This window comes from Takifugu rubripes, chromosome 7, assembly GCF_901000725.2.
Source record: "Takifugu rubripes chromosome 7, fTakRub1.2, whole genome shotgun sequence".
Classification (NCBI taxonomy): Eukaryota; Metazoa; Chordata; class Actinopteri; order Tetraodontiformes; family Tetraodontidae; genus Takifugu; species Takifugu rubripes.
This window is the reverse complement of record NC_042291.1, coordinates 10,372,129-10,380,809: the sequence shown is the minus strand read 5'-3', so window position 1 is coordinate 10,380,809 and position 8,681 is coordinate 10,372,129. Positions and strand designations below refer to the sequence as shown.

At 45.4% G+C, this 8,681-nt stretch overlaps 1 protein-coding gene across 2 annotated transcripts; it reads left to right on the top strand.

Moving 5' to 3' along the window:
* Positions 1-174: 174 nt before the first annotated feature.
* LOC101077404 (terminal nucleotidyltransferase 4A-like) lies at positions 175-7,391 on the top strand. 2 transcript variants are annotated; one of them, XM_011605466.2, is made up of 13 exons: positions 175-294; positions 374-1,101; positions 1,291-1,414; positions 2,361-2,407; positions 3,263-3,383; positions 3,457-3,564; positions 3,654-3,782; positions 3,978-4,191; positions 4,270-4,396; positions 4,491-4,594; positions 4,672-4,853; positions 5,001-5,132; positions 5,249-7,391. In XM_011605466.2, exons 2-13 carry the CDS (start codon positions 398-400, stop codon positions 5,702-5,704), a joined length of 2,448 nt encoding a protein of 815 aa, XP_011603768.2. In that variant the 5' UTR covers positions 175-294; positions 374-397; the 3' UTR covers positions 5,705-7,391. The 2 variants fall into 2 exon arrangements, with proteins under 2 accessions (XP_011603768.2, XP_029695057.1); XM_029839197.1 differs by having other exon boundaries at positions 175-1,101.
* Positions 7,392-8,681: the final 1,290 nt, after the last annotated feature.

Here is an 8,681-nt window from a genome sequence, read left to right as displayed (position 1 = left end):
CTTACTCTCATTTAAAATTTCCGAAGCGTTAAATATTACATTCGTTTTGGATAAGACACGAACACGTTAAACTGCCGTTTCGTCGACCAATGTGGCGCGCGCTTGTCTCGCCTCTCCGCTGAGGGGTGTGTTCAAAGATTTAAACCCCTCGGACATGCGCAGACGGGCATTCGTGCTGTTGGGTGCGCCATATTGGTTGGCTTACACGGGGAGTGGAGCTGGAGCAAACCGTTTGAAAAATCAAACCAGTTTGCAGACATGAAGTGCTTCGAGGACGACAAGTAAACCAACGCGGTAGGAATCATCTGCTTCCCCGACAGCAAAGTTTCCGTTGCTAAACACCCCCTGCCATTTTTTTTTCTCCCTCGCGAAGGGGTTATCGATAAACTCGGCTCCAATGGATCCTGGGACCGCTTGGATCCAACCGGAGCAGAAGGGACCTGCCAATTCCCTGTGGATGCACATTTGGGAAACCTCTCAGGGATTCGGGGCGAACTCCGGCATCGATAACCACATTCACCACCAGCGCAACTTTGTAGCGCAAAATGGCAACTCCGCGGACTCAAACGGCGAGTACTGTAAAAATGTGGCAACGCCGTCGGGGGGTGTTTTTGGTCGCCTGCCCGAGCGAGAAAGCGGCGGAGACCGGGGAAGTGTCCGGAGGAAAGGCTCGCTGTCGCCGTCTTCCTCCTCCTTGGACTCGGAGGCCGAAAGCTCCTCGCCGTCCGGCTCGTCTCTGCAAATCGACAACTTGAACATCGCCGAAGAGGCCAGCCGCTTCCTGCATTACAGCGAACGCGAGTTGAACGAGAACAACCTGAGACGGCAGCATGTCCCGCCGTCTTTCCACGGTGCACAGCAACACTGTCGCAGCATGCAACAGTCGTTCGGCCACACCCCCACCGGGATGAAGCATCAGCACGGCTACAAGCACCACCACCACCACCACCAGTCACACTCATCTGGCCGGAGGAGGCACCTGAACAGGGCCAACACCTTCCACGGCATCAACCCGCTCTTGTCCTTCGTCTCTAATGGACTCTACCTGGACTCCTCATGCAGCCTGTGGAAAACCAGGCGGTACAGCCCGGGCATTAATGGGTAAGAGCCCGGGTCAGTGAGAGGCCATGCTGAAAACAATCATTCACTCTCAAAGCCCATCTTCAGTTGCTGTGCACCAGCCTTTTTCTTTTTTTTTTAAAACATTAATCACAGGTTTGAGATCATAACTCTAGTCCTGCTTCCAATGTTCAGCCCGTGATCCCTGGCATTCTATTGTTTTGATTTCAGTTTGCATGAAGAAATAATGGATTTCTTCAATTTCATCTCTCCACGGCCAGAGGAGGAAGCCATGAGGAGGGATGTTGTGAACAGGATAGAACGGGTCATCAAGGACCTGTGGCCCACAGCACGGGTATGCCTCTCCTTTTGTCCTGTGCATGCAAAGAATCTCCTGGCGACTAACTCGAAATCAGGGGCCCCGTCTTTGGAGGCAGAGGGAGGACACACTGCAATGAGTTTGTGTTTATTCTGCACATTACTTGGTAAATCTCCGCTGGCGTTGCTCAAATACACTGGTAGGCGTGTTTGCGCATTGGGAGGATTCTGTGAAACTTGTTTAGTTGCAATCATAGCAGACGGCAACAAAGTTTACACAGCCAGAGACGGCGTGTCATTACTCTCCTTACCGCCATTCAGGAGCATGAGTGAAATATTTTCCATTAGATGTTGGCAACAGAATGTTGGAGGATTTGCAACAGCATGAAAACGGCACTCAAAACACACCAGTGTCCCATAATGGGATCGCGGTCCCCCTCACCTCTAAATGTTATTTCACGCTTTAACGCTGGTTTTTAGACGTAACAACACTGAAATATTTTAAATTCGTGTAAACTTTACAGGTTTTTTAGTTTACATTTCAGGTCATTGTTGATTTTTCGCATTGCCTTTTAGACCCGTCGGCACTATTTAAATGTGTAGTCACGGCATTTGAAACCTATCAAGCTGGAAATGCAACTCTACTCTCAAATATTTGAGTTTGGCAGTAAAGTTTTTAATATATTTTAGCATGAGGTTTTTTGTTTGCACAGATGTAAAGGATCTGCACATGTACACTTGGCCTCAGCGCCTCAACGGTAGCACGGAGGCGTCAGTCAATGCTCCATATATTTGATTTGTTTTGGATTTTTCTCCACGGTATTCGAGGATTTGTTTTCTGTTTGAAAGCCTGCCGCTCAATCGGCTTTTGGCCGTACAAGACGAAGCATGAGCGAACAAACTGGTTCGATTGCAAGCTGCCGTGTTCAGCGATGCCCAAGCGTTCGGATCACACTTGAGCTCATTTGATTTATTCTTTGCAGGTGGAGATATTTGGCAGCTTCAGCACTGGACTTTATCTTCCAACAAGGTAAAACATGTTTGTTGGAGGCGGGGCTTGCCCACGGCTGCATCACGCCCTGCTATCATGAATTAAAGTGTTTTTGTTTTATTCCGCGCTTAAGTAATAAGTTTACATAGTTTGTGGTGTCACCCAAAGGTTTCCTGGACATTTGGAATGACTATCAGGGTCCAATCAGCTTTGATCCAGATCATTAAAAATAAAACTACTGGCACATCCACAAGTGCCATTTCGACTTGTGCTAACTTGAGTCTTCTCAGAAGCTGTAATGTTCCGTATTTTCCCCCACCCTGAAGCCATTTTTTCGCTGCCGTGCGTACCAAGTCGGTACAGGCTGGCAGGGTTTAAAGCCTGTTGTGAGCCCAGATGGTGCTTGTGAGCAGAGCACTTCCCAAGCACATATCCCCGTATATGTACCACATTTGCAGACCGGAGCACACACTCGCCGGGTGTCTGCTGAGTTCGAGTGTGGCTGCGTGCACTCCTGTCCCCTCTGAGAAAATGTCCAGCAGGAATCTACTGACCTCGCAATGCGAGCTACAGACATGTGCTTGAAATTAATAATTTTCTGCTCCAGTGTTGTGTAACCCCCTGTTACTGTTGTGTAAGTGCCTTCGCAGAAAACAAATGCTCTTGTTTGCATCAGCATGGGAAAATGGTCTCCCTCGGATTTTTATTGCCAACATTCAGTGTATAATTGAGTGAATTATGTGTAGTTTCCGTCTTTCTCATGAACGGCTGCAACAACGCCAGTCTGCCACTAGATGTCAGTGTTCCTTTTCTTGCAAGACACAAGAGGCCTCCAGCTTCCTCAAATATAAATATGTGCTGTTATTTACTGCTGTTATTCTGCTACATTTTCAGTGACATTGACCTGGTGGTGTTTGGAAAGTGGGACCATCCCCCACTGCAGGAACTGGAACAGGCCCTGAAGAAACGCAATGTGGCCGGCCCGTACCCCATCAAGGTCCTAGACAAAGCTACAGTAAGTAGGCAGAAGGTGAAAACTCAAGGTATTGTATTGTTTATGACTGAAATTCTGGGTTTTTTGTCCTCAGGTGCCGATCATCAAGCTTACAGACCATGAAACTGAAGTGAAGGTGGACATCAGCTTTAATGTGGAGACTGCTGTTAAAGCAGCACAGTTCATTAAAAGTTACCTTAAGGTTGTGTTTTAAAAAAAAAAAAAAAAAAAATTCAATATGCAACATAGTCTTAACATTGTTTCTAATATTAAGTATTTGTTATTTTGCAGAAATACACTGTCCTACCACCTCTGATATTTGTCCTCAAGCAGTTCTTACTACAGAGGGATCTGAATGAAGTCTTCACGGGTGGAATTGGATCCTATAGCCTTATTTTAATGGCCATCAGCTTTCTGCAGGTAGAAAAATACTTCTCAGAGTACTAGAATGTTATTACTATTGAGAGTTTTTTTTCAAGATATTATAAATATAATTTATGCTCTGAACGGATGTGAAGGAAGTGGGTCGTTAAAGTAATGTTCTGGGCAGATGTGTCAGGCTGTGCACGCTGTCAGGTCAATGTTGATGCATTCACCTTGTCTCATCTGTCAAAGCTGCACCCTCGGATCGACACGCGGCGCACAAATATCAACCTGGGCTTCCTGCTGATCGAGTTCTTTGAGCTGTACGGTCGCGATTTCAATTACATGAAGACTGGCATCAGAGTGAAGAATGGAGGGGCTTACCTGTCCAAGGAGGACATGCTGAAGGCCATGGGAAGTGGAAACAGACCATCAATGCTCTGCATAGAGGATCCGATACAGCCTGGTGAGACGGGGATTATGGCATTCATTTCCCAGTCAGATCAGCGGTCTTCAAATACTTGAGCTGATTCATTCTTGACAGGAAACGATGTGGGACGCAGCTCGTACGGCATTCTCCAGGTCAAGCAGGTGTTTGATTTTGCCTACATGGTGCTCAGTCATGGTGTGTCTCCTCTCGCACGTGCTTATCCCAACAAAGAGTACGACAGGTTGTCCTCTTTAGTTTCATCAAGTCCAGATCTGGTCGACTGCTCCTCTCGCTGCCCTTTTAAAGCCTCTGTTCATTGTGTCCCTCTGGTACAGTACATTAGGACGCATCATCAAAGTTAGTCCAGAAGTGCTGGCCTACAGGGACTGGACAATCAAGAAGTGGGGCACCAAGCAGAACACTAAGCTGGAAAGTCTCGGTAACTTTGGCTTTGTCTGCTTCCTGGAACTGTTCTGTAGCTGCAAATGTCTGAATTGTTCGGATGTTTGCTTGTAGATATCGAGACCTGTGAAAAGGACCTGGCTAAGCTGGTGCTGGTTTCTGTGGAGGACCAGAGAGACACTCCCTCTCCGCTCAGCGCCGATTCCCCCTCGCCTTCTCCGGTCTTCCTGACGAGCCCGCAGCATCACTCATCGTCATCTTCCGCGTGCTCGCTCTCTTCCTCTGGAAGCGACATTGTGAGGCCGAAGGATTTTTATTTAGCTTTTGTTGACATCATCAGGTTCTCCTGCATTCCTCACAGTTTAACATACGCCTGATCACATGGCTGTTCTGTGTCGGCTTCAGCTTCATCGTATTTTGCATTTCATTTTGCCCCCCTCCAGGAGTCGGAGTCTCCCTCCAACAGTGCTGTCCACCTCCATCCCCTCACCCTGGCCTCCGTTCACTCGGTGATTCAGATGGCTGCTGACCCCAGGGTTGCACATCCAACAGGCTTTATCCACAACACACCTCAGGTCTGTTTCTGTTCAATTTACAAAAAAAGCCTCATCCATTTAAGGCCCAAGTGAAGTTGGAGATTTTAAAAAGGCCTATTTGCATAATTCTCACTGCATGTTTTACTTCTTTTTAGGTTCAGTTGGCTCTTCCAGAAGGCTTAACTATCCCCTCGCTCTCCGAATGCCAGTTTTACCGGGAGAATCTACCTTCCATCAGCGTCGTGCACAGTCACATCACACAAACCGCACACGTTTCCCAGCATACCAGCTCTACAAGCCCGCTTCCCAGTCCCCTCCATCATATCCAGCATCCTCAGGTAGGAGGGCAGCAGAGCCACATCTTCGCCATGAGGTCCAATTCTCACGGCTCGCTAGAGCCAAGTAAGTTCAGCTTTAAGCACAACCAAGGCGCCGGCCTTCAAGGTCAAAACCACTCTCAAGGTAACTTCAGTCCCCAGAGGCGATTTAATCCTGCGGGTCATAATCCGGTACCAGGTTTGAAGAACCAGCAGCAGTACAACCGTCAAACCTGGCGGCGCAGAAAGAGGAGCAGCCTTCCTGCGCTGAACCACATGACTGGAGCCACATGACTCAGCCCGCCCATTATAGGTTTTTAAAGGCTTTATTTAGACCATCTTTGATACTGTCATTCAGCAGCTGTGCTACCAGTGTGTTTTCTCCATTCTCCTCTCAACTATACACCTACCTTATAGGGTCAGGAATGTTAGAACCCCAAGATATCGAGCGATAAACCGAAAGTGCAAGGTGTAGTTTTTGTTACTGTCCTGACGCTCTTCAAAATTTCCTAAATCGGATGCACACCAGCACACGCCTGGAGTGGTTTGCAGATTTCAGCCTCCTCATATGCGCCGTGTTCGATTCTCGCACCACAGTCCCACAACGGCTTATCAAACCTGGTCTGTCTTGAACCTTTGACACTCTCTGGGCCTTTTAATCCCATTTTTGGGCATGTTTAGTGTGAATGCAGCCCCCCCTTGGTGGCGCTCTCCTCTCAGAGCTCTTACAGCTTGGACTATCATTTACAACTAGTGTTTTGGAGCAAAGTGAAGCACTACATTTCTACCTATGCAGCGCAACGCTGACTCAATGTTTTCGGTGTGACGGCACAAAATGGACTTTGTCTCAAGTGCTTAAACTGTGATGACTCGTTTGAATGTATTCTTTTCGTGTTTGTCGTCTTTTTTTTTTTTCTACAGAGGGTTTTTTTTCTTCACATTGGCACTATTCGCTTTTTGTATTCTAAACAACCTAAATTCATCACGTTGTTTCATGTTTGTGTTTATGTGCAATATTACTTGCTTTTATTTAATTTATTTCACATTTTAGTTTCATCATAGGGGTCCTCCCCACTTTTTTTTACTCCTGAACTACACTGATCTGTGCAATAGATGGATTTAAGGGCCTTAAAGGAATTGCCTGTGTATCTACTGCTTTCTGATGGTATTGCAATGTGAGGAATTTGCCAAAAACATCCAATAATGCCAATGTTTTCCCACCACTCATCAGCATTTTAAATCACTATTTTGTAGTGGACTTTTACTTTGGTATATTTCCTGTTATGGAGCAATGTTCCTTATCCATATCATTTGAAAGACAGTTGGTGCTATTTATAACCAGCAAAATGCTTGTTTTGCCTTATCTCCTTTTGATTTGTTACAGCTTGACTGCCTTCTTAAATGACCAAAATTTGTCCCGTTTCTTTGTTTGTTGCCAGGTTCTTGTGTACATATTTGTCATATATGCATTTTTATTTTATTTTTTTGTTGGGGGGGTGGGGAGAAGCACTGCCAGGTTTACTTGGCTTTTATTTTTTACATGCAGCTTGCAGGTGAATGATCCAGGGACAGACTCTGGTTGCAGTTTTTTCACCATCAACATCATACCACTTTGATTTTCTTCCAATGTGATCAATCCAAACAGTTGTGTAAGAGATTATCTTTACCTGTATTTAAGTCTTTATTTCCAAGGCAAGGTTTAAGACATTGTAGTAGATGACATGAGCTTGGGATGTCAGAAGAGAAGCTTCTTTACAATTCAGAGAAGCTGATGAGCAAACCAAAACTTGGTGAAGTCATAATTTCAGAGATATACAGACACACACACACACAACCCCGCTTACTGAACTGATGGATTTGATGTGACACGATCAGTATTACAATCGTGTGGCTACTATTAGACTTACCTGGTGTCAGTTGATGGATTGTAATGTTATATTGCCACAAACCAAATCCCCAAGCTCATGTGTGTGCAATTGAGGACAGATTATGTAAAAACCGATAGATGTATACCTTGTTTTTTTATGTAAGTTTTTTCTATTTTTTTAAATAAACATTTTAAAAAGCCTGCCTCTGTTGTGTGCTTAAACTGTGTTTGAATGCTGCACTGCAAATAGTGAAGAAAGAAGCCTGCCAGGTTAGGACAGCTTCTCAAGCCGAACATCTGAGGAGCTGGAAAACTCAAGTGACGAGAGAAGCCACCCCGGACCGAAAACGAAGAAAACCTTTGCTACGAAACTAAAGATGTTGCACCAAAAACTAAGATTAAATTATATGTATTTTGCACACCAAGTTGTGTTTTATGACCATCTGCTTTCTGTTTCCCGTCACTGAAATTGTTTTAATGTGTTTTCTGTCACGTTTCACGTCTGACTTTTGGGCGTCGATGGGCGGGGCTTGTCAGGAGGCGGGGTGGGCGAGTCGGATTTTGCATCTGATCTCTCCGCAAGCCTAATATATAAGATTATTTTCCTCTAGAAAGCAGTAGAGTTTACATACTTTTTTACCATTTAATATTAGATTTAATGCAAAGCTAAATACAGGTTTGCGGTATTGTATCCGTCCATTAACTCCAACCGATCCAATTTCGTTGAGCATGGTTTTCCTCCTGTAGTAAAACAGAATGTCCATACGGTGGGGGTGTTTCTCAATGTAAATTCTGTCCTCTGCCTCTACGTCACGAGTGCCCCCGATTTTACGTCAAATCTGAGTAATATGAATATTGAAAATATATCAAAATACGAACTGCTTCACCTCCGCGCCCTGTAATACAGAATATGTATTTGTTTCACTCCAGCAGGAGATGAATTAATCTGAGTCGTTTTTGTTGGTATCTGTTGGTGACGCTGGTGGATCTTGGCCTCATTTAATATGGCCATTATGTCCCTGGCAGGGTGCTGCTGAGTCCAAGATGACTTAAACCAGGTCACTCCTCTGAAAGCTAATGGCGAGCGGTTAAACCCGATTAAAGCAAAGAGATGCCATCACAAACCAACTTTTCCTCCAAGATTTAAAAAAATCTCGCCGAATAATGTGAATTGGATCCCGCCCACTTGTTGTCATCCACTTTCCAGAGTCTGTCTTTGAGGCTTTGGCACGGGATCTGCTTATAATATTGATAAAAGCTGCATCGGTGTTCCCTGGAGAGGGTGTCTTAAACAGATTAGTTGGACAGGGCTGCGGTAATTCTGCAGACACGAACGCGCACGCTGGCTGTCTCATCAATGCTCAGAGGGAAAATAAATCCATTTCCTTTATGCACCTCTACCTA

What these genes read in the sequence shown, in the direction of transcription:
- LOC101077404 (XM_011605466.2), top strand. Translation starts at nt 398, where the DNA reads ATGGATCCTGGGACCGCTTGGATCCAACCGGAGCAGAAGGGACCTGCC. An exon ending in TGGCCATCAGCTTTCTGCAG is followed by an intron (nt 3,783 to 3,977) that starts GTAGAAAAATAC and finishes CATCTGTCAAAG; the next exon opens with CTGCACCCTCGGATCGACAC. An exon ending in CTTCCTCTGGAAGCGACATT is followed by an intron (nt 4,854 to 5,000) that starts GTGAGGCCGAAG and finishes GCCCCCCTCCAG; the next exon opens with GAGTCGGAGTCTCCCTCCAA.